The 26,542-nt window shown below is 38.0% G+C and overlaps 1 protein-coding gene across 2 annotated transcripts in view; it reads left to right on the top strand.

Moving 5' to 3' along the window:
• The window catches only part of WARS2 (tryptophanyl tRNA synthetase 2, mitochondrial), a 98,600-nt gene extending 75,390 nt beyond the window's left edge, over positions 1 to 23,210 (top strand). For both annotated transcript variants that reach the window (XM_063105948.1, XM_063105947.1), the window contains 4 exons: positions 905 to 985; positions 4,202 to 4,287; positions 19,314 to 19,432; positions 21,424 to 23,210. In XM_063105948.1, the coding sequence (XP_062962018.1) occupies positions 905 to 985; positions 4,202 to 4,287; positions 19,314 to 19,432; positions 21,424 to 21,872 (735 nt within the window). In that variant the 3' untranslated portion in view covers positions 21,873 to 23,210. The remainder of the gene's footprint in view (positions 1 to 904; positions 986 to 4,201; positions 4,288 to 19,313; positions 19,433 to 21,423) is intronic.
• Positions 23,211 to 26,542: the final 3,332 nt, after the last annotated feature.

Genomic DNA, 26,542 nt, shown 5'->3' with positions numbered 1-26,542 from the left:
GTCCAGATATGGGATGCATGAAACTTAAGTTTTAGGTCATCAGTCAGAATGTGGCCCGGGCCCAAGAATAATCCCAATTTTTGCCAGGTTTGGTTACTTTATTAAATTTGGTTAAAACAAAAGCAAATTGGGGAAAATTTATATTTTCTTGTTGATTAGATGTCTTTAAAAAAAAAAAAGAAAAGAAAGGAGGAGAAGGAAGAGAAGGAACTAGAAACTAAATAGGGGGCTGGCCAGTTGCTCAGTTAATTAGGGTGTGGTGTTACAACACCAGGGTCAAGGGTTTGGATCCCTGTACCGGCTAGCTGCCAAAAAAAGAAAAAGAAGCCATAAAAATACGCTTAGTGATTCCTAAGTTTGAAATCACTCTAGATCTAAAAAATTCAGCCTTTAATTTTAAGTCTAGTACCTTTCTCTACCATTTGCATAAGGTATTACAGCTGCTTTCATACATTTAGGAATTGTTTAGAGAGGACTGGGAACAAGTGCATGTGAATATTTTTGTGTGCGTGCATGCGTGCGTGCGTGCGTGTGTGTGTGTGTGTGTGTGTGTGTCTTCTTAATAAGCTTGGATTTTTAAAGATGGAATAGGTCCTCAGGACATATGAAACCCTCTCACTGAAGACGATGAAGCAGAGTCTGGTAACCCACTTGCTAGGAAAGTTGTGGAGAGGATTTAAACACTAGACTAGAAATGTTATCAGTTGGCTTTTATGATTTCTTCTTCACCTAAGATTCTAAGCATTATGAATCAGAACTAAGCCCCTTCACCTGTTCTTCTTTTAATAACCATGATTTGGGGTATTTTCAGCCATTTAGGATAATACACATTGTCTGTTTAGTTTTTTCTTATATGCAAGAAAACATTGGTCACCTTTGCTAACATTCAGTGTTATTTCTTTAGGTGTCTGAACACACGCAATTAAGTTGGATCCTTGCCTGCATGGTCAGACTACCTCGATTACAACATTTACACCAGTGGAAGGTAAATGCCAGTGATCGGATAGTAAACAGAAAGGAAGCTATTTTTCCTTTTCTGTTAATTTTTGTTAGGTTCTGGGAATCCTGGGTTTACTCTCCTCCCTGGTCTGCTACTCACTAATGGCTGGAACAGCATCTTTAACCTTCCTGCTTCAGGATATTAAATGGGACGTAAAACAGTTCTCTAAGATTTTTTCCGACTTATAAATTCTATTGTTTGTTTATTTTAACTATGTATGGTTGAATCGGTTACCTTTGGATAGACTTGGTAATGACCTTGAACCTACAACATTATAACAAAAAAATAATTACAATTTCTGGATTACTGGACCTTGAAGTTGCCTCCCATCCCCACTGGAATTAACTGGCAGTAGGGAAAGAATGTTTTCATTGTCGGGAGAAGAGACAACATATTTTATTTAACATTTAAACAAAGTGAGTCCAGGCAACAGTTCAAACCCACAGAAGAATTAAGGCTATACTTTTTCTAAGAAGTTCAACTGAGAAAGATAAATTGGATAATTCGTAGTACTTTACTTTCATTTATTTTTGCAATTGGATAACCTGAGGGTAGTAGCCCCCAACTATGTCAACACTAATTTCAGTTTCAAGCTTCTTTCAAGCATAGATTCAGAGCCATCCGTTTCCTCAAAAGCTGGTCTTTAAAGCCTTCGCATATGTTGTGGGAAGGAACAGACAGAGCTTTGAAGTGACAGTACCTAAATGCTATGGTCTGAATGTTTGTGTTCCCCCAAAATTTATATATTAAAACCTAACTTTCTAAGTGATGATATTAGGAGGTGAGGCCTTTGGGAGGCACTTAGATCATGAGGATAGAGGCTTCCTGAATGAAATTAGTACCCTTATGAAAGAGGCCTGAGAGAGACCCCTTGCCACTTCCATCATGTGAGGACACAGCTAGAAGGTGCCTTCAGTGGACCAGGAAGCAGGGCCTCACCAGTCACTGACTTTGCCTTGATCTTGGACTTCTCAGGTTCCAGACTGTGAGAAATAAATTTCTGTTGTTTATAAGCCACCCAGTGTATGGTACATTGTTATAACAGCTGGAACAAACTAAGACACTAAATAAATAAGTCAGTATTGGTAATGCTGCTGATCCATTATCTGCCAGGAGTTAGAAACAAAATTTTTTAATGTTCTGTATTATATTTTGGTTTTAGGCAAGACTTTCCCATTTTATCATAATACTCCCCCACTAAGTTAATGTTGATCCTTTTTTATGGGAACTGAATACTAATTTAATAAGAACTGTTCCCACTTTAAAATAGCATGTAAGGATCTAATGATAACACATTACTAGTGAATGCATCAATATTCTGGAGGAGACTTTCCACTAGGCCATAATTTCTTATTGTGGAAAAAACATGGATTTCAAATTCCAGCCCTATCCTAGGGCATGATGCTACTGCCTTCTGTGGTCATTCTTTTACTAGCAAGTACTAGTGATACCTTCTGTGAGTCTTATGTCACTCTAGATGCTGGATATACAGCAATCAGTGTATGTGAGCATACATTGAGAATTGCACCGTTCATGAGGCTTGCAGTCTATTTGGGAAGAGACAATTAAGCAAGTAATAAGAAAGTATTGAGGGCAGGATTCCAGTGCTATGGGAAGATCTGATAAGAGCACCTAGCTTGGTTTTGATTGGGACAGTGAGTGGTGGAACAGTGGTGTAGAGGGGTGGGGTCAGGGTTATTTGGAAGATTAATGAGTAGCACACATAAAGGCATCTGGAGCACATAATAGGCATTCAATAAATATTAATGTTTTCTGCATATGCCTTCTTCCCTTGTAATTTCAAGGTCTAGAATGCTAATATTAAGACTGCAAATCTAATGTGGTAGCAATTTTTAAAAATTGGGTTCTTTTCCCATTTCCTCTTTTCCAAATTAAACTTTCATTATCTTTACCCAATGATAGTTGCAAACTAGCCTTTCTCATGGACATTGTACTGTGGGGATGTACTGAAGAAATTGTATGTTCAAACTTTCAAATTTCCTTTGAATGGCCTATAGCATTGGTTGCGGTAAGCCAGAAACTACATGAGCTATAACCAGAAAAGTTAAGTTGTAAGTTTGTAACAGATTATGGAACATTGAAATTAAGATGGTTAAAGAGAGAAGCTATTGCTTTTTCAGACCCAGTTTCAAAGCGTGTGTCTGCACTTTGGTGAGAGAAGCCCGAGTTGTGAGCTCATGAGCTTGGTCTTTGGAATCATACAAGTTTATAAATTAAGTCATTCAATTTATTAAGAAATAATTGGACTTGAGGGAAATGGTTCTTATTAACGAAATGAATAATATTTACCTACCCACCAAAATATCCACTTATCATAAGAGATGATACATGGAGGCCTTAGAACTGTACGTAAGCCTTTTAATAAGTAGCTGTACTCAGAGAATCAAATTACATGTCAGTAGCGTTCAACTGCAGCAAGGGAATTAGTATCACTAGAGCTCATGTTTACTGGTTACACACTAGTAGTTTATAATCAGCACACATCGCTCACCAATTATTAAATGTTTCTAATTTCACTGCTGGTGTTTCCATCGACTTTTCCGTGAAGGAAATGTTTTTGTCTGTACAACTTGTACTGTTCATTGTAGTCACTTCACCCTCACTGCTCGAGCATTCTTAATTACCTAAAGCTCAAGACAGATAATTAGGATCGGTTAGATTAAAATTTATCTTACTTATTTTCATTTTTTAAATGCCATTAGTTTTGTATTTTGTTTTTGTAAATGTGATTTTAAGGGAACATTCCAGTGTTGTCAGTAGCATGGTGTGAGGCTTTCTGGGAGGTTTCCACAGATAAACAATAAGGCTTTTGATGTTAATTCATGTTAATTTGCAGAAATTTAATTTCATGATAATTTCTGATCTTGTATGTGAGATCTGTAGTTTATCTGATTTGGAAACTAGAAAACCCCTATGTCATTACTTTAATAAAATTAATGAGAAATAGTGGCAGTGCAGGCTCCTTTAAAGGGGCTATGGTGGAACAGATTCACTGTGTTCCTGCCTAACCTTGGAGCATGAAGACAAGCCGGCCCAAAGATGGCTGGAGTTGTTAAAAGGAACTGAGATATGTTATTGCAGGTGGCTTCACACATTGGTTGCTTAAAAAATTTCTTAATTTAGCAATATAATTAGGTTCAAGTCAGATTTTTTCCTCTGCTGTCTTTTCACCCCCCACAGGCAAAGACTGCTAAGCAGAACCACGATGGGACCGCAGGCCTGCTCACATACCCAGTGCTCCAGGCAGCCGACGTTCTGTTGTACAAGTGAGGAGAGAGTCCCTCCCTGGTCTTACACATATCCTGATGACAGGAGAGTATTTTAAACTATCCTACAAGACTTGGTTCATGGGGATGGGGGGCACAGAGAGGATCATACCTGTGAATCAGTTTATATCTATTCCCTAGTACTAAGCTACAGAAGTATATTCAATAAGAAACTAATAATGAGTTAACACTCAAATAGTACTTACTATGTGTTGGAAACCATTATAAGTGCTTTACATTCATTAATTCTCACAATAACCTTATAAAATGTGCACATTATCATCTCCATTTTATAGATGAGGAAACTGAGGCCCAGAGTAGTTAGTAGCATGCCAGAAGTCATGTAGCTAACAAGGCATGGGGCCAGAATTTGAGTCTAGGAAGTTTGGGTGCCAAGTCATTGCTCTTAACCATTATGCCATATATATTTCCCTGGTAATAATTAAACTTCAAGAGTTTGAAATGTTGATTTTTTATATAATCTACACTCTAAAGCAATGCTCTCCAATAGACCTTGCTGTGACTATGGAAATGTTCTATATCAGTGCTTTCTAGTACAATAGTCACTAGCCACATGTGGCTACTGAGCACTTGAAATGTTGCTAGTGTGACAGAGGAACTGAATTTTAAATTTTTAAATTTTTAATTGATTTTAATTTAAATAGCTATCTGTGGCTAGTGGCTACATATTAGACCTACAGGTTGAGAGTAGATTTTCTAACATAATGAAAGGTACCCTCACTTTTCCTGGACCCATAATCCATTCAGTCAGCTATTGCTGCCACTTAAAGGCCTCAGAAATATATGACAGAGGATGCCAAGCCGTGTACTCTGTACTGCTGGCTGGGGCATCTGGTCTCATCCTTCTCTCAGTTCTTCCCTGCTATCTCTGTATGGGCCTCCCTTTTTGGCCTTCTAGAGAAAAAGCCTCCCAATCAGCATGTACTTAGAGCTTTAGCCTTGCTGCTGTGAAAGCTTCTGGGGAAAAGGAAACTCCACAAATGTTTTTTCACCCCTTTCCCCTAAAGCCAAGATTCTTCCCTTGGAGAACTAGAATTCTTTGCTTGTAAATCTGAAGTAGCATGGAAATGACAGTATCTGTACCTCATGGCATAACCCTAAAGCCTTTGTACAACTCTGGTGGAAACAGCCAGAAGAGTAGCTGCTTAGCTCTACACGCAGGGAATGTCCGTGAGTACATTCAGCCTACCTTTTATTCCGATTAAAACGTATACATAAGAATTATGTGTCTGTCTGTTGTATTAACTTGAGTGTTGGACTCTTGATGATAATTATTATTTCTTATAAGTGTCTTTTGGTCTTGGGAAGTCTAGAGCACCTTTCTCCAAGGTGTAGCAAATGAAAGTCTAATAACATATTTCCTAGTAAAGTAGGATATTTACTTTAAAAGGTTCTATGAAGAATCTTGATTTTCTCACTTGTAAAATGGGAATAATTATCCTGTACAGGATTATTAGAGGATTAAAATGAAATATGGGTCAGGCAGTGCTGTGGATGGGAGCTATTACTTGGCTATGATTGATGATGATTATGACTTTGATGTTTACAACCTCATTTCTAATTTTTTTTCAAGACCTACTTCATTTTAGAACCAAAGGCTGAGACTTCAGCATCAGAATAGGAAAACACACAAGCATGGTAGATTTCCTTAACTGTTCAAGAACTGTAATGGGAGAGTCCTCTGAGCTCAGGGCTGTGAAAGAGAGCAAACTTTAATGAGAATGAATGCCTTCTTTATGATACCATGGAGCACAATAAATATTAAAAGGCTCCTGGGCCGAGCCCGTGGCGCACTTGGTAGAGTGCTGCGCTGGCAGCGCGGCGACGCTCCCGCTGCGGGTTCGGATCCTATATAGGACTGACCGGTGCACTCACTGGCTGAGTGCCGGTCACGAAAAAACGACAAAAAAAAAAAAAAAAAAAAAAAAAAAAAGGCTCCTTATGGGAAGGAGCCACCTCTTCAATTCTCTTGCTTTACTCTGGTGAGGGTAAGCAACTTGCCCAAAGTTGTGCAGCCAGTCAATGGACAGTGGAGCATCCGAGCATGATTACGGGTCTCATGAGGCTAGTGGTGACCTTCCTTAAGGAACCAACAGTTATGTTAGGAGGCAGAATTATCACATGGAACAACCAAAACAATACAAGATCATATATACTAAAGTGATGACGAATATATTTTTTGTTTTCCTTTTGTTTTGTATTCGGTGGTTGGCCTATATGGGTGGGCAATGTAACCCTTGACCTTGGTGTTATAACACTGCACTCTAATCAGCTGAGCTAACTTGCAAACACCCTTGACAAATATATTTTTATCAATTGAACAAAAAACAAGTGGCAGAATGATAAAATACTACAGTTTCTTTTATCTATAAAGTGGATTAAGGGTAGATAGCCCAGAGAGTTATTAAATAAATTATGTATGAATTGATATCACCTAGTATATACTCAATAAAAAAGTTTTAAGGTGCAAGAGGAACATTTTAAAAGGCTGACATTCATAGTGTAAAAAAATAAATAAAGGGCTGATGTTGGCAAAAAATAGCTTCTTAAGATCCCCAGATCCGTCATACATTCTGCCTTTTTTCAGAGCCAAGGCTGAGGTTGTGTCTCTTTTCTTACAGAAAACAATTATTATTTCAGACATGGCAGGTAAACCTTAAAAGCTTTCCAGTAGTTTCTTATATATCTTCTTCTCTCTCTGGACATCAGTAGGATTCTCACTTAAAATATTTAAGGCTTCCAAGGACAGGTATTTCTTTTTCAGCCTCAGCCTGCAGCCCACTGCCAGTAGCAAAGAAAGTCCCATACTGTAAATATTTCTTCTTTAACTCTTACTGATCTGTTTGGTGCTGAGGATATGTACTAAGAAGGGCATAAGATACCTTTCTGTATCCTATTTTCTGTCCTGTTTTCTAAAAGGAAGATGATAGTAGCAGGATTTTTTATCTATTGTCAGCATTCTGATACTTTAGTTTGTTCAAACAAACAGATAAAAGTGTTTTTCTATAAAACTAGGTGATTCCTATATTCAAGATGATTGTCTCCTTCCCTTAGACTAGAAACTATCTGCCAGATATAATGCCATAATTGGATCATTGACATGGAGTAGACATCTGCATGTTCCTCTTCTTAAGAGAAACAGCTCTACATTTTCCTCCTGTCTGGTCTCAGGTGGGATCTCCTGCTGTTGGCCACACATGCTCCAGCTCATAGACAGTGTCCCTTTGAACCTCTTTCTCCTGCCATCTTCCTTCAGACTGTTTCCATAGATGCTGTTGCCACACCACACATATCCCCCATTTCCTGGGCACATGTGTCCTCTGGGGCTCTGCAAAGTATGCAGACAAGTACAATTAACAGCTCTGCTAAAGTACATATCTTATCTGTCTCATGCTTCCTCTCAAGTTCAGAAGTTCTTAATTGATTGACAATAAGCAGCAGAGGCAGGACTCTAACTCAGGTCTGATTTTTAGTCTGTACCATTGTTGTCGCTATAACAGAGATCAAGCACTTGCGGTATTTTTATTTGTTTTTATTTTGTTTTGTTTCAGATATTTCTGGATTTAGGAAAGGTCATGGCCAGAATGTCTATCAATATTTACGTAACAAACATAGATAGGTAAGGTGATAAATTGAAGGATTGATAAAACATTTGTGTTTTTCCTACCAGTAAATATGTGTGTGGCTTCTTCACAAAATGTTGATGCAAGTCAAGTATAGATTTAGTGTTTGCTTTTGTCAAAATCAGCATTAGAATGAGTGGCATGGTGGGCCAGTGCTGAGGATAGATAAAAATCCTGACACTATCATCCTCCTTTTAGAAAATAGGTTGCAGAAAGGTATTTTCTGCCCTTCTTAGTACATATTCTCAGCACCAAATAGATCAGTAAGAGTTAAAGAAGGAATATTTGCAGTATGGGAATTTCTTTGCTACTGGCAGTGGGCTGCAGGCTGAGGCTAAAAAAGAAATACCTACCCTAGACAGCAAACATAAGGGGAAAGAGTAGAAAAGGAGCCTTCCAGATAAGTTTATAAAAGATTTGTGGAATTGTTTTAGCAGAACTTGGTAAGAAACCCAGGAATGAAGAGGTGAGACCATTTATAGCTTGATATTTGAAGAAAGATGAAATACTCAATACTCAAAAATAGCAAGTATTCATAATTTTTATTTTGCATCTACATTATTTCTCTGAATACCTAATTTCAAATATCTGGCTATATGTTAAATAAATATTTTTTTTTTCTCTTTTACTCTCTTTTCTTTTCTCTGCATATGTGTGTGTGCATAGACCTATGTCTGTGTCTCTGTCTCTCCATATATACATGTCTCTACAGTCACGTACATATATAATTTTTATTAGTATACAGCAAATGCCTGTTAAGTACCTGTGATACCACTGATCCAGAAAAAGGTACTGTGCTTGACCTTGAGGGAAGGAATTAACATGTGTTAGACATTATTGGTCAGGCATCATTCTAGCTGCTACATGCACATTATTCACATTCTCACAATATCTGTGTAAGGTAGGTAGGTGGTATTATCTCCATTTTACAGTTAAAGAAATGAAGATTCAGAGGGGGACCCCTAACTCTACTCAAATGAGGTGAGAAAGTGGTTACCTGGGCTAATCAAATTATCTTAAGAATTTGAACAGAGAAATATGGGAAGAGGATAAGAAGAAAGTGAAAGCAAAAGTTGAAATGATATAGGAAAAAGAGGAAACAGAGGCCTCAAGAAACCAAACGAAACAGAGAAACAGTATAGAGAGTAAAATGACTGGTCAGAAACTTCAGTCTGGTAGAGTCAGAGAAGAGATAAGACATCAGGATATCTGAGGATCAGACTACTGTCATTGAGGACCAGTAAAAATAAGCTTTTTGAGATGTCTTAAGAGTTTAGTTTCTAAAACTGCTGTGGAGACTTCCAGTTCTTGAACTACATCCATTCTGTGTGGGGCCAGTCTGTTCTGGATTTTTAGGAAATCCTGGAAGCTGTGGGCCAAACCTTATTTCTTTTTTTTTTTTCCCCACCTATTATATGTTTTTTCTTTTTTCTTTTTATTTTGTCAATATACAATGTGGTTGATTATTGTGGCCCATTACTGAAACCTCCCACCCTCCTCCCTCTCCCCTCCCTCCCAACAATGTCCTTTCTGTTCGCTTGTCGTATCAACTTCAAGGAATTGTAATTGTTGCGTCTTCTTCCCCCCCACCCCCCGGTTTTTTTGTGTATTTATTTATTTTTAGCTCCCACAAATAAGTGAGAACATGTGGTATTTCCCTTTCTGTGCCTGACTTGTTTCACTTAATATAATTCTCTCAAGGTCCATCCATGTTGTTGCAAATGGCAGTATTTCATTCTGTTTTATAGCAGAGTAGTATTCCATTGTGTAGATGTACCACATTTTCCGTATCCACTCATCTCATGATGGGCATTTGGACTGGTTCCAACTCTTAGCTATTGTAAACAGTGCTGCAATGAACATTGGGGAACAGGTATACCTTCAACTTGATGATTTCCATTCCTCTGGGTATATTCCCAACAGTGGGATAGCTGGGTCGTGTGGTAGATCTATCTGCAATTGTTTGAGGAATCTCCATACCATTTTCCATAGAGGCTGCACCATTTTGCAGTCCCACCAGCAATGTATGAGAGTCTCTTTTTCTCCACAACCTCGTCAGCATTTATCATTCACAGTCTTTTGGATTTTAGCCATCCTAACTGGGATGAGATGGTATCTCAGTGTGGTTTTGATTTGCATTTCCCAAGTGCTGAGTGATGTTGAGCATTTTTTCATATGTCTGCTGGCCATTCATATATCTTCCTTTGAGAAATGCCTATTTAGCTCTTTTGCCCATTTTTTAATTGGGTTGCGTGTTTTTTTCTTGTAAAGTTGTTTCAGTTCCGTGTATATTCTGGATATTAATCCTTTGTCAGATATATATTTTGCAAATTTTTTCTCCCACTCTATGGGTTGTCTTTTAACTCTGTTAATTGTTTCTCTTGCTGTGCAGAAGCTTTTTAGTTTGATATAATCCCATTTGTTTATTTTTCCTTTGGTTGCCTGTGCTTTTGGGGTCATATTCATGAAGTCTGTGTCCAGTCCTACTTCCTGAAGTGTTTCTCCTATGTTTTCTTTAAGAAGTTTTATTGTTTCAGGGTGTAGATTTAATTCTTTAATCCATTTTGAGTTAATTTTAGTATATGGTGAGAGGTATGGGTCTAGTTTCATTCTCCTGCATATTGATATCCAGTTATCCCAGCACCATTTGCTGAAGAGGCAGTCTCTTCCCCAGTGTATAGGCTTGGTGCCTTTGTCAAAGATCAGATGGCTGTAAGTGTGTGGGTTGATTTCTGGATTCTCTATTCTATTCCATTGATCAGTGTGTCTGTTTTTATGCCAGTACCATGCTGTTTTGGTCATTATAGCTTTGCAGTTTAGTTTGAAGTCAGGTAGTGTTATGCCTCCAGCTTTATTTTTTTGTTCAGTATTGCTTTGGCTCTGCATGGTCTTTTGTTATTCCATATAAATGTCTGTATAGTTTTTTCCATTTCTGAGAAAAATGTCATTGGAATTTTGATAGGGATCACACTAAATTTGTATATCACCTTAGGTAGTATGGACATTTTCACAATGTTGATTCTTCCAGTGCAAGAGTGTGGTATATCTTTCCATCTTCTTGTATCCTCTCTAATTTCTCTCAGAAGTGGTTTGAAGTTCTCATTATAGAGATTTTTCACATCCTTGGTTAATTCAATTTGTAAGTATTTTATTTTTTTGGTGGCTATTGTAAATGGGCAAGCTTTCTTGATTTCTCTTTCTACATGTTCACTATTGGAGAATAGAAATGCTACTGATTTTTGTGTGTTGATTTTGTATCCTGCTACTTTGCTGAAATCCTTTATCACCTCCAAGAGTTTTTTTGTAGAGGTTTTAGGCTGTTCAATATATAGGATCATGTCATCTGCAAAGAGGGACAGTTTGACTTCATCTTTTCCAATCTGTATGCCCTTTATTTCCTTCTCTTCTCTGATTGCTCTGGCTAGTACTTCCAACACTATGTTGAATAGGAATGGTGAAAGTGGGCATCCTTGTCTAGTTCCTGTTCTTAAAGGAAAAGCTTTCAGCTTTTCCCCGTTCAGGATGATATTGGCAGTGAGTTTATCATATATGGCTTTAATTATGTTGAGATACTTTCCATCTATACCTAACTTATAGTGGGTCTTTGTCATGAATGAATGTTGAATTTTATCAAATGCTTTTTCAGCATCTATAGAGATGATCATAATATGGTCCTTGTGTTTGATTTTATCAATATGGTGTATCACGTATATTGATTTGTGTATGTTGAACCAACCTTGCATCTCTGGGTTGAATCCCACTTGATCGTGGTGTATAATTTTACATATGTGTTGCTGTATTCTGTTAGCCAGTGTTTTTTTGAGGATTTTTGCATCTATGTTCATCAAGGATATTGGCCTGTAGTTTTCTTCTTTAGTTGTATCTTTGTCTGGTTTTGGTATCAGGTTGATGTTTGCTTCATAGAATGAGTTTGGAAGAATTGCCTCTGTTTCAATCTTTTGGAATAGTTTGTAAATAATTGGTGTCGATTCCTCTTTGAATGTTTGGTAAAATTCTGCTGTGAATCCATCTGGTCCTGGGCTTTTCTTTGTTGGGAGCCTTTTGATAATAGCTTCAATCTCCTTTATTATTATTGGTCTGTTCAGATTTTTTACATCTTCTTGGCTCAGTTTTGGTAGCTTGTGTGTGTCCAGAAATTTATCCATTTCCTCCAGATTTTCAAATTTGTTGGCATATAGTTGTTTATAGTAGTCTCTAATGATTCCTTGTATTTCAGTTGAATCAGTTGTAATATCACCTTTTTCATTTCTAATTTTTGTTATTTGGATCTTCTCTCTTCTTTTTTTAGTTAGCCGTGCTAATGGTTTGTCAATTTATTTATCTTTTCAAAAAACCAACTTTTTGATTCATTGATCTTTTGTATTGTTTTTTGCTTTTCAATTTCATTAAGTTCTGCTCTGATCTTAGTGATTTCTTTCCATCTGCTTACTTTGGGTTTGGATTGTTCTTGTTTTTCTAGTTTTTTAAGGTGAAGTGTTAGGTTGTTCACTTGCCATCTTTCCATTCTTCTGAAGTAAGCATTTAATGCAATAAATTTCCCCCTTAGTACTGCTTTTGCAGTATCCCACAGGTTTTGGTATGATGTATCATTATTTTCATTAGTTTCAATAAATTTTTTGATTTCCTGTTTGATTTCTTCTTGGACCCATATGTCATTAAGTAGAATGCTGTTTAATTTCCATGTGTTTGTATAGTTTCCAGAATTTCGTTTGTTATTGATTTCTAATTTTAATCCATTACGGTCTGAAAAAATACATTGGGTAATTCCAATTTTTTTGAATTTGTTGAGACTTGATTTGTGACCTAACATGTGATCTTTCCTGGAGAATGATCCATGTGCTGATGAGAAGAATGAATATTCTGAGGTTGTTGGATGGGATGTTTTGTAGATATCTGCAAAGTCCAATTGGTCTGGTATGTTGTTTAGATCTTGTGTTTCTCTACTGATTCTTTGCCTAGATGATCTGTCCAATATTGACAGTGGGGTGTTCAGGTCCCATGCTATTATGGTATTAGTATCTATTTCCTTCTTTAGGTCTAATAGCGTTTGTTTTATAAATTTGGCTGCCCCAACATTAGGTGCGTACATATTTATGATTGTTATGTCTTCTTGATGGATCAATCCTTTTATCATTATGTAGTGGCCCTCATTATCTCTTTTTATGGTTTTTAGTTTAAAGTCTATTTTATCAGATATAAGAATAGCTACTCCAGCTTGTTTTTCATTTCTGTTTGCATGGTAAATCTTTTTCCATCATTTCACTTTTAGTCTATGTGAGTCTTTATAGGTGAGGTGGGTCTCTTGAAGGCAGCATATAGTTGAGTCCTCCTTTTTAATCCAGTCATCCAGTCTGTGTCTTTTGATTGGGGAATTTAAGCCTTTTACATTAAGAGTTGTTATTGAAAAGTGTTGATTTAATCCTAGCATTTCATTGATTTTTGTTTGGATGTCTTAAGTGTCTTTTGTTCCTTTCTTTCTGATTTACTGTTTGTTTTCTGTGTTTGTTCCTTGGTTTGTAGATAGCCTTTTTTTTGTTTGTTTGTTTTCTCTTCATAGATGCCTTATTTATTATACTAGTGGGCTTTGATTTTTCTTGGGTTTTTATGGCAGTGGTAGTTGTTTTTCAGGTACCAAACCCAGTCCTCCCTTGACAATTTCTCGTAATGGTGGTCGTGTGGTAGTGAACTCTCACAGTTTTTGTTGGTCTGAGAAATATATACTATTTGCCCTTCATTTTGGAAGGATAGCCTTGCAGGGTTGAGTAATCTTGGCTGGCAATCTTTGTCTTTTAGTATTTTAAATATACCATCCCATTCCTTTCTGGCTTTTAGGGTTTGTGATGAAAAGTCTGATGTTAGTCTGATTGGGGCTCTCTTATAGGTGATTTGATGCTTCTCTCTTACAGCTTTTAAGATTCTCTCATTGTCTTTGCGTTTTGCCAATTTGACTATAACATGTCTTGGAGAAGACCTTTTTGGGTTGAATACGTTTGGGGATCTTTGACCTTCCTGAATCTGAAGATCTGTGTCTTTTCCAATAACTGGGAAGTTTTCTGCCACTATGTTGTTGAATATGTTTTCAATGCAAGCTCCTTTTTCCTCCCCTTCTGGAATACCCATGACTCAGATATTTGAGTGCTTAAGTTTGTCTGCTATCTCTCTTTTTTCAATGCTTTTAATTCTTTTCTCTCTTTTTTTTGTCTGCCTGTGTTATTTCAAACAGCCCATCTTCAAGGTCTGAAGTTCTCTCTTCTACTTCTGCAAGCCTGCTGGTTAAACTCTCTGTTGTGTTTTTTATTTCATTGAATGAATTCTTCAGCTTGGTAAGCTCTGCTACATTCTTTTTCAGGACATTGATTTCCTTGTACATTTCTTCTTTCAGGTCCTGTATACTTTTCCTCCTTTCATCATGTTGTCTAGCTGATTTTTCTTGTATCTCATTCAGTTCCCTTAGAATTATCACTCAAAATTCCTTGTCAGACATTTCAAGGGATTCTTGGTCTATCAGATCTAGAGCTTGAGAGTTATTACCCTTTGGTGGTGTGCTTTCTTGATTTTTCATATTTGTGGTATCTTTACTTTGATGTTTAGTCATTGTGGCAGGGGGTGTCACAGTCTACTAGTTTGACACGATTGTCTGGCTAGGATGTTGCTGGGGTTGCCAATTTGGTATGGCTACCTCAGTGTCTGCTCAGTTGGCCACCAGTGCCTTGTGTGCTTGGTTGCCTCAGGTCTTGGGCCTCTGTGGGAGCTGCCTCTCTGGTCAGCATGCACTCGGCCAGACTGCTGGGTCATGCACCAGCACCGCAGGGCGTGTGGTCTCTGCGGAGCTTCTGCCTCCCTTGCTGGACATCTACCTGCTCCACACGCACTCAGCCGGGCTGCTGGGTCACACGCCGGCACCACAGGGCATGTGATCTCTGTGGAGCTTCCGCCTCCCCTGCTGGATGTCTCCCTGCTCTGCGTGCCCAAACCTCATTTCTGTAGTCTGCTAATATCCACATATTTGCCCACAAATGCCTGAGCAATCATTTCTTCTTTCTCTTTCCTTGTTCCAGCTATCAGGCAAGTGCCTGTGTTAAACCAGAACCCTACTGGAAGGCAGTCTGAGAAGGTGGTTTCCAGGCTGCTAGCACCTGAAAATCAAGAGATAGCACAAAAGGGAGAGAATGGTGCTGAGATGTTAACAACAATCCAGGATACTCTTCAAAAAGTAGTGGGAAGCTATTTGTAAAGTTTAAGGACTGGGTTAAGTTGATATGACTTATACTTTTTAAAGACAACTGATCAAAATACAGAGAATGAGTTGCAAGAAGACAGGAGTAGCTGGGGCAGTCTGTTTGGAGACCATTTAACTTGTCTAGTTTGGGCCATGCTGGTAACAGTGAAGGTGAAGAAAAGTAGACAAATGTAAGAGACGTTCAGGAGGTAAAACTGATAGGACTTCAGAATGAGTTGGATGTGTATGAGAGGGAGGTATCAGGGCTGACCCCACATTTCTGACTTATGCAGCTGGATTGATGGGGTGCCAGACACTGTGATAAGGAATATTCCAGGAGGACTACCCAGGAGAATTTATAGCTTTATTTGGTGTTTTCTCTCTTCCTGGTGGCCTTAGATCTCTTCATTATATCTCTCACAGTACCCAGCACCAGACCTTTCCCGTTGTGGGTCTTCAATAAATAATTGCTGAATTAGAAAACCATTATAGCATATTCAACAAGCAATCGATGATGGGGAATTAATCCTTTGTGATAGGAAAAATAACACCAACTCCTGTCTCAGCCATGCTTGCTTAAGGCAGCAACATCAAAAACTCACAAACATAGCCAGAGAAGTAAGAAAGAAAATGAGAGCAAATCTCTCTGAGCAGATATATATAGGCAATGATTATTCATCTGGACACTAATTCTGCCAGAGGGGTGGGGTGGATCCCAAGTCAATGTAGATGCAATGAGGAACTAAGCAGAAGAAAAATGGTTTAGTCACCAAAGAAGAAGATCAGACACATTATTATGTGACAGAAGTTATAACAATCAAAATTATGAAAGACTTTGGTTTTATGTTGTGTCTAAAAGAGCAGAGTCAGGGTAAGTTAAAAAAAAAAGAAAGAAGGAAAAGGGAGAAAAAGAGAAGACATTAATATGGATATAATTATGTAGGGTATAAATTTTTTTTTAAAAAAGCACTAAATTATTTGAAGTAAAAGGAAGACTATGAGAAGAGAAGTTGAAAATGTGAAGAAAATAAACCCCATAAGTGAGAGGAATCAAAGACAGGCTGAATTACTGTAGAGTGTAAACTCAATAGATGAGAAGTAAAGGCCAAGATAAATTACAGGAGGTGCAAGGATCAGCAGGAGCAGAGGGAGGAAAGACTAGAAACAAACAAACTGAAATCAGATGGAAAAACCAAGTGGAGCAATAGGACCAGGTGAAAAAAATTAAAATTTTTTAAATCTCTTTTTTTAAAACTCAAAACTCCACAGAATTGTAAGAAAAGAAGCTAGTATCCGACATACGGCAAAGACACAGGCAGAGTCATTATGAAAACTAAATGTGTTTTCTGTTTAGTTTGGTTGTTTTTTGTGAATCTGGAACCATTTTGACATGTGGAAATATTCATTTTGATGTGTTTAAAGTGTATTGATTATGGTAATTGTTTTTTCTGTGTTAGTTGCAGTCCAATGTGATTTCCTATGGGCTACTGTAATTGCTTTTTAATCTCCTCTGCTGGCTAATTTGGTTTGGGGGGGGTCAAGGTGACCTCTGAATGTCAGCCTCACTATAAGATAATTACAAGACAGGAGTAGCAAAGTCCAGTAAAAGAAGAAAAATGTTTAAAAGTGGGGTGTGTACAGGTGCAGCTCAGAGAGGAGACCATGCACGGTTATGGTGCTAAGGGAAACATAAAAGGAGTGTTTTTGTTTCTTCTACTCACTGAGCCAGTGGCTTTCTGTTCCAGACTGTATGGAAGAGAGCAATGGACATGGCCCTAACAATCATTTTGTAGAATTTCGTATGTTCATTTACTGACCTTATAAGAAGAGAAACCTTTTCCTGATCCACTGTCATAGTTTCTGCATTTTTCCTTTCCATTCATTGTTTTGTTTCCACTTCTCTTGAATTAAAATAGTTCTCAGAATTCCATTTATATTTTGGGATTACCTGAATAGATATGTGAACTGTCAGTTTCAAGTATATTTTCTACCCATATCAGGATTGCGGCCCAGGTCTGTGACAGTCTCTGGGACTATGCATTGATATTGGTGTTTGTGGTGTGAGTCAGCTATCAAAAAGGAAAATGATCCTATTTGAAAAAAGTCACAGTGTACCCCACATCATGGTCCCTTATACTGTCTTTCCTTTAACCTTTTGTCCTTCATTGTGTCAAATATTAATGAATATGTACTATATCAATAGCTAGCATTTATTGAGCTCTTACCATCAAGTACTATACTATGTCTGTTAATCCTCAAAACAACCATATTAGATAAGTACTATTATGATTCCCATTTTACAGAGGAAATGAAGGCTCAGAAAGGGTAAGAAACTTGCCTATGATAACTTGCTGCTTCTTTCATAGGAGCAATACCAAACTTCTTTGATCAAGAAACCACGGCACTTTGTTACCTGTATTATCAGATATGAACTCCTCATCCAAGCACTAAATTCTTAAAAATCACCTGTCTCCCACAATAGAACTTCAGTGTAAAGTTTTCCCCATCAAGACTTATCTCTTTTTTTTATAAAGTTTATTTATTTATTGATATTATTTTTTTACATTCTATGATGCTGCAGAGCAGTTGGGGGGAGCGGGAGAAGGGAAAGGGGAAAGAAAAAGGGAGGGGGAAAGAGGAAGGAGGAGGAGTGGCATTGAGACCTGTGGCAACCCCCTCATTCCTGCAGGGGAGACCAGGGGGCTTTCAGTGGTGGATTGGTCATTGCTGGTCTGGGTGCAGATGTCAGGGAGGTGTGGCTGAAGCCTTGCTCCACACTGCCCCAGCTAAGGAGCCTGGGGCACTTCTTACAGCCGCTCAGTGGTCATGGCTGGGCTGGTCATTGTAGGCGTTGAGGAGGTGTGGCCGAGGCCCTTGATCCCCCACCACCCAAGCTCCGGAGAGCCTGGGGCACTTCCTGCAGCAGCTTGGTGGTCATCGCTGGGCTGGCTGCGGGTGTCAGAGGGGCATTGCTGAGGCCCTTGGTCCCCCACTGCCCTGGCTCAGGAGAGCCTGGGACACTTCCTGCAGCGGCTCAGTGGTAATCTCTGGGCTGGTTGCAGGTGTTGGGGGGGCATGGCAGAGGTCTGAGGCCCTCCACTGCCCTGGCTCAGGAGAGTCTGGGTTGCTTCCTGCGGTGGCTTGGTGGTCATCACTGGGCTGGTTGGGGTGTTGGGGAAGACTTCTCTATAATGGTAAAATCTTCCCTTACTTGATATATGTCATCATGATCTAACAATACAAACCTTACATATGGGATTGAAATCATTATAAATAGAATCCCTGCATTCTGATTTTTTTTTTATTTCACATCTTCATTTTGTAATAAAATTAAAAAGTACAGATAAAATTTAGATCTCCTTTGTTCCTTTCCTCAGACCCATTTCCTTCCCTCCTCAAGAATCAGCTAAGAATTTGGGGAGGAGCTTCCAGTGTGTTTTTATACTTATTACTATAGATATATACATCTGTAAACAATATGTAGTATTTTCATATGTACTTTCATAAAGGTCACGTTATCTGCAACTTGTTTTTCTCATTCCACATTGTTTTTGAGATCTGTCTACTTTGTACTTACAGATTTTGTTCATTTAAGTTCCCTGTAGCATAATTATTGTCCCGTGGTTATAATTTACTTGCAAATGAAGGAGCATATTCCCAGAAGATCTTGAATTACTCCCTGTGTGATTAGGATGAAAAAAACTTGCCTGAAGAGCTTTCTGCCATCTTTTGATTTGAAAAGTGGGGTGGGGTGTCTTTCAAGTGTGAGCCACAGCTCTGAGGTAAAAAGCATCTGATCAAGGCTGAGATAATATGTACTGACTGGGTGAGGGAACCAGGAGAGGTTTGTAAATATGATTATGCTCAGAGCATATGCTATTTAAGATCTCATTCCTTCCTCCCAGCAAGACCCTGTCATGCTGGTGTTGATGGCTGTATTCCTCTGCTATGGGAGAAACAGAACTAGAGTAGACAAATATCTCTTTGGCATTTGTCTGATACATAGATAAAGACCTGGGTCTCAACATTCACTTTGTTGGTGAACATTTGTTGAACACCAACAGTGAAATAGGCACAGGAAATGCAGCTGCTTGCAATATCTAAGAAGAAGGCTTGTTGAGTTTTTCTGTCTTTTATTAAAGGTCCACACACGTTCCTGTTGGGGAGGATCAAGTCCAGCACATGGAACTAGTTCGGGATCTAGCACAAAGTTTCAACAAGAAGTATGGGGAGTTCTTTCCAGTGCCCGAGTCCATTCTAAGTAAGTTACAAACATATGATTGTTAAATCACGGCATATTTTGAAGAGATGATTGGATAATAGATGGAGGCTTAGAACTATCGTAGGACTAAATTTGGCTTTCTTATGGACAGGCTTTGGGATTTGTAACTAGAATCTTCATTAATTTCTGTAAAGTAAGACTAGTAGACCATGTTGGATTATTGAAAAAGATAACTAAAAATGTTTGAAAAGTATAGGAGAGACTGAAAACTAAAAACAATTTTTCACTTATAAAGTATTATATGATTTGCAAAGTATATAAATATATGAAGGAACTTCAAAAAGGTTGTGGAAAAATAGAATTGAAAGGTAATACATTCTCCTTATCCACTCATCTTATCAGGCACAGAAAGAGAAATACCACATGTTCTCACTTATTTACAGGAGCTAAAAATCAATCAATCAATAAATATACAAACAAATGGTGGGGGGGGCGGGGAAGAAGACACAACAATCACAATTGTTTGAACTCGTTAAGACAAGTGAACAAATATGATGTTGATGGGGAAAGGGGGGAGAGAGAGGGGGAAAGAGGAATTGGTAAATGGACACGAAAATCAACTACACTGTATATTGATAAATAAAAATAAAAATAAAAATAAAACATGTCTCCTCTTTAGAAAAAAAAAAAAAAAGAAAGGTAATACAAATCTTCCCATGAACTTTTTGAAGTACCCTCATATATAATAACAGATCTTACTTGGTAAAGCAGATATCTTTCCCTATGATATAGATGAGGAAATTAAAGCTTGGCAAGGCTAACTTTGCTAGTGGCAGAGCTGGGCCCAATACCGAGCTTTTCTGATTCCAAAGCCAGTGTACCTTGCCTTCCTGAATGTTTGCAATAAGAAAAAGTCATAAGAGTGAGAACTGCTGAATCATAATCTAGATAAAACAAGAGGAAATTGATAATCTTCACACTATGTCTTCTTAAATGAACAATGAAGATGGAATGTATAATACATTTACTGAAACTGAAACATCAACTTTGGCCTTCGAAGCTGTGCTAGTCTGAAATCTTCAAGAGGAAAGAAGTTGTAAATCTCTATCAGCATTTTGGTAGCAATGTAAACTTGTAGCAGGGGCAGAGATTGCTGAAAATCTCTAAGTACTGTCCATCTTTATTAAGCTGACAGCATTGTAAAGTAGTATAACATGTGCTTAGTATTAATTTAGAAACATAAGGCAGTTCTAAATTCTAAATTATTCAAAGAGTTTACACAAATGAATTCATGACACCCCATGCATTGAAGTCAAACTTTCTTTTAGCAATAAGTAATGCTTTTAATGTTTTGGCTTATTATTATTTTATCTATCTCAATTTTTTATGCTTCTGTAATAGCATAAAATAGGCAATTATTAATAACATGGGTTTTTGAAGCACAGCTTAACATCTTGATTCTTTCAGGGCAATAAACAAGTCGTGTGTGTGTGTGTGTGTGTGTGTGTGTGTGTGTGTGTGTGTGTGTGTGTGTGTGTGTGTGTGTCTGTTGGTATATACTTTTTTATAATCCTGGGTAAGGAAATGGAAGGATTGCTACAGAAAACACTGGTTGGGGGCAGGACAGGCAGTGGTTGTGGGCAGGGGGTGATTAACTGGTAGGGAAGAGCATAGAGAAAAGAGAGAGGAAGAGGAAAGAAATAAACAACATTTTTAAAAAAGGTATACACAGCAAAAACAGTATGAAGATATAATTTCATTTGTGTAAGATTATACATTTTTATGTGGATATATGCTTTAAAAGATGCCTGAAAAATATCAGCAAAATATAACAGTATTATCACATATTTCAGATGACCTTTATTTTCATGTTTATAATTTCTTCAATTTTTTACAATATTTGCTATTTGTATAACCAGATAAAAATAATCATTTAGTATTTTTTGCATTTCTAAGATCTAGATGGTGACATTCCTTGTGATTTTGTTTGTTTTTGTTTTTGGAATGAATGTGTTGGTGTTTTCACCTAGCATCAATGAAAAAGGTGAAATCCCTCCGTGATCCTTCTGTCAAAATGTCGAAATCAGACCCTGACAAACTGGCCACCATCCGAATAACAGACAGCCCAGAGGTGATAATGCAGAAATTCCGCAAGGCTGTGACGGACTTCACCTCTGAGGTCACCTACGACCCTGCCGGCCGAGGGGGCGTGTCCAACATGGTTGCAATCCACGCCGCAGTGACTGGACTGTCGGTGCAGGAAGTGGTCCGGAGCAGCAGGGGCATCGACACTGCTCGCTACAAACTGGTGGTGGCGGATGCTGTGATTGAGAAATTTGCACCAATTAAGAGTGAAATTGAAAGACTTCAGATGGATAAGGAACATTTAGAGAAGGTTTTGCAAGTTGGGTCTGCAAAAGCCAAAGAATTAGCATATCCTGTGTGCCAGGAGGTAAAGAAATTGGTGGGGTTTCTATAGGAAGTTTTTACTAATCAGAAAAATGTTTTTGTACATGGATCTAGCATTCTGTGCATTTTGATAAAGGCAGCTTTCCTCACAGCAAAAAAAATTATAGTTTGGGGATATTTAGTTTGATATAGCTGACTATTGACTTCATTTGATGAGTAATGCTTTGTAGCTCTCAAATGGAGCAATGTTCCAATTCCCATCAACAAAATATTGTGACCAAAAGAAAAATAAATAAAAAATTAAATTAAATTAAAGAAGGTGTAGCTGTCTGATCCCCAATTACTTGAAGCACACTCCTTGGACTGAATTCATTTACACAAATGTAATTGAGGTGAGCAATAATTTGGAAAATGGGGTATCATTTGTGCCTCTCTCAAGACGACTTACTAAAACAGATACTCAGTTTATCTATCTCCATCCTTTTAAAAAGCAATACATACAGGTCTTAGACAATTTTGGGGATGCCGTTTGATCTGATTTGTATTCCAATCTCATAAAAATAAGTTGATTGGTACAGTTCATTTATCATTGAAATGGTGCCTGCCTTAATGTATTTAAGCTGCTTAACTTGTTTCCCAAGATACTACACTGTTCCAATAAATGTTTGTTCGGTTTTAATTCAGAATGACGAGACATCATCTTCTGAAAAGGTTATATTATTTTAATTTGATTTATTTATTGTACAAAAGCCCAAGTCCCTGAATTATGTTCTTGATAAGTATTTCCTTCATTCATCTCAGTTTAGTCTCGTCAACCTTCTGTGAAATATTTAGGAGAGGAATTGCCATTTTACACATGAGGAAAATGAAGCTCAGAGAATACAATTAACTTGTATGATATCACTCAGTAAGTGAGAAGCAAATCCAAGAGTAAAACCTTTACTCCTTATTCCTAAGAGAGGTGCTTTTTTCATCAGCACAAAACCCTGATGAAGGCAGCATTTTCCAGACTCCAAACATTCCGATTTTGAAGGTGAGAATTGGAAGTACATGAACTATACTACTGATTTTGTTAATATCAGTAATTCAGCCAATAGCTGCCTGCTTTAAATCTGGATGCAGCCAACCTTGGTCACATTTTCCTTCAAAATCTCCAAGGTAGGTCCCAAGTTCTCTCTTCTGTGCTTTTTGCAAACACTTCAAAGTATATTTTGCCAGACTACAATAGTAGTGAGGCCTGACAAATCAGATATTCCAATGAGTACAAGCTTCTTGTATTGTCTCTACTTCAGTCTGAGTGATAACAATTCACACTAAAACCTAGCTTCTCTGCACTTCTATTCTCCACACCTGAAGATGAAAATGATAATACTGACTTATACACCAAGACCAGTTAGCAAGATTAATTTTGTACCAAATTATTTGTATTTTTTTTGCCAATTAGTACTGTGATCACCATTTATCATACACAAATCATATGTTGGGCAAAGAATTTTTACTCATGTTTCTTAAGAGAAGGAAATAGAGTGGTCCTTGTATTAGAAAAGATGTAGATTTACAAAACCACAAAACACTGCATGCCAGAATCCAAATTAAAAGAACCTTTTAAGGATGCTTGGAGCTAACCTTTCTCATGGGAAAAGAAACCTTTTTCCTTTTGGATTTTTTCTTGGAATGGGATACCTATAGTCCTAGAGCCTTTGGGGCATATTTCTTCCAAGATTTTTTTTGTTTTTGTTTTTTCTCCTTTCAAATGAACTCTGTTATGAATACTGGAAAATGACAAAATTAAAGATGGATCTATCTAACCAATTGTCTCTTTGTCTGTGTAGTTTTTACTCCCTTGCAACATTTTTCCTCCAAAGAACTAAAGGCACTGTGGAAAGAATCTCATAAGAGAAAAACTAGATAAGTTGTGATAACTTCCAAGGAGCAAAGTCTATGCACAGGTGAGATTGGACTTGTATGCATTCTGTTGTTATTCTTTGAAAGTGACCCTAGTGCTCAAGTCCAAAATCATCCCATAATGATTAAGAGACTTTTCCAGTATATCAGTCAGTTTCTCCAGAGAAACAGGACCAAAAGTATATATAGAGAGATGTATAGGAAGGGACTTATTAGGGGAATTAGCTCACATAATTATGGAGGCTGATATGCTGCCTGCAAGATGAAGACCCAGGAAAGTCGGTGATATAATTCAGTCCAACTCCAAAGGCCTGAGAACTTGGAGCGCCACTGGTGTAAGTCCTGGAGACTGAAGACCCGAGAACTGGTAGCTCCCATGTCCTAGGGCAGGAGAAGGTGGATGTTCCAGCTCAAGAAGAGAGCAAATGAGCCCTTCCTCCACCTTTTTGCTCTATTTGGGCAGGCCCTCACTGAATCGGATGATGCCTGCTCCCATTGATGAGGGCAGATCTTTTTAGTCTACTGACTCAAGGGCCAATCTCTTCCAGAAACACCCTAATAGACACATCCAGAAATAATATTTTATCAGCTGTTTGGGTAACCCAAGTTGACACATAAAATTAACCATCACGTCCAATGATCTTAGGCAGTTGACAAAAGAGCCAAGGCTAGATCCTAGATCTATTTTCACATCCTTTCCACTTATCATTTACAGCACAATCGTTTTAATAGAGATGAAGAATCAGAGAGAAATCGAACTGAAGTTTACCATAAAAGGTGATTTTAATTGTTATTTTCTGTTAGTTTTATGGAGAGTTGAAATGGTGAAAAATATTTCAGATGGTAGTAGTAGTGGTCAGGGAGCTTGGTGCTCTATAGCTCCACCTACCGACAAGCCCTACTTCAAACCCACCTTGATAACTGGTCATTCAGAGCTCAGTGGGGGTTTGGCCCTTTGTAGATGCCTCATAAACACTTATCAAAATAATGTCAGAAACTGGGCTAGAGATTTCTAATAGGGCATGCATTTTTTTCCCAGAAACCTGATGCACATCATAAAGATACTTATCATAAAAAAATAACTAACGCTAGTGACTTCTCACTATGTATCAGACACTGTCTAAATGTCTTACAAAAGTGTTTTTCCAAGTGTAGTCCCCAGACCAGCAACATGAGCATCATCTGGGAACCCATTAGAAATGCAAATTCTCTGGCTCTACCTTAGACCTATTGAATCAAAAACTTGGAGGATGAACCCAGCAATCTGTGTCTTAATGGTCTTCCAGGTGATTCTGATGTGTGCTAAACTTTGAGAACCATTGCTTTAAATGAATCCTTTCATTTAATCCTCATAAGCCAATAAAGTAGATACTATTATCAACCTCATATTGGTAAGGTTGAAACTGAGGCATAAGAGGTTGAGTGCCTTACCCAACACAGTTCCACTTCTAAGGGGTAGAGTCAGGATTCAAGCCCAGGTAATCTGATCCAGAGTCCAACTAGGCCACAGTGGACCCCTGCACAATGTCTCCTGGTGTGTATGGGGGTAATATGATCTAAGGCAACACTGTTCAATATGACATGTATCCATTTAAATTTCCATTAGTTAAAATTAAGTAAATAATAAATGTGCTTCCTTAGCAGCACTTTCAAGGGCGCAATAGCTTCTTGTCACTAGTGGCTATTGTACTGGACAGTGTAGATGGAGAATATTTCCATCATTACGGAACTGTCTATTGGACACTGCTACTTTAAGCCATTCAGCTTACTGATTTTGCTTATAATAGGTCAAATACATACAGTGCAGGACTCTTCCTGGAGGGTTCTTCAACTGAAGTACCCATGAAGATAGTAAAAGGATTAGTTGAGAATGACAGACTATATAGTTTCCCAAACAAAATTTAAATAATAATAGCTAGCATGTCTTATATATTTGCTATATGCTGGGCACTTTGTAAGTGTGTCTGTGTTCAATATCTCATTTAATATTTATATCAGCCCTGTAAGATAGGAACTATTAGAACCACTTTTTCAAGTAAGAAAACTGCTTCAGCAACTTGCTGAAAGTCACACATTAATTATTAGTCTCTAGTTTATTCTAATTAGGAACCCAGAGATGCCCCTTAACTAGTAAGCCCAAGGGAGTGGTTTGCCCTTCATCATCTAGTCTAGAATCTTCTCCTAGTACTTGTGATCCTTTCTGTGTGTCCCATGATATTCTCAGCCCTTATATCTCCCTATGTACGTCCTTTCCTCCTCCCCTCTCCTTCTTGCTTCAATGCTCTTATAATTATTCCCCAAAAGTTCTTTGATTTTTCACATTGCCCAGTCTTAGGTTGCTTTCAAATGTAGCCTCTGTTTTCTTCCGGTTCACTCTGTCAAGTGCCGTGTGCCTGTGTTATTACTTAAAGGGAATGATTGTGGCATGTGGCAGTTCTTGGTCTCTGTCCCTTTAACATGAGAACTCTGTGTGTGTGTTCTCATTGATTATGTGTTCCCTTGCTGTGACCAACATTCTCTTCTTACTCCATCAGCTGGATAGGTCCTTTGAGATTTTTTGGCTGGGAAGAGGCAATCACTCCCTGAGAATGAGCTGAAAACAGATTGCCTATCACTAGCACTTAAAGTTTTTCAAACACCCCCATAAGCAGAACAACGTAGAGGCTTTACTGTTAATCATTTTAAGCCTCCATATGTTAATTCTCAGAAATTCTGTTATGTTGGCTAGGTAGGAATTATCTTCTTTCTCTAGGAAGGAAATGGGTTCAGAGAATTGGTGACTTCAGATATGTAATTCAAAGTTATGACATTATGACATTATGACAACAGATGTTT

Source organism: Cynocephalus volans, chromosome 8, assembly GCF_027409185.1.
Source record: "Cynocephalus volans isolate mCynVol1 chromosome 8, mCynVol1.pri, whole genome shotgun sequence".
NCBI lineage: Eukaryota > Metazoa > Chordata > Mammalia > Dermoptera > Cynocephalidae > Cynocephalus > Cynocephalus volans.
This window is presented reverse-complemented; position numbering and strand designations above follow the sequence as displayed.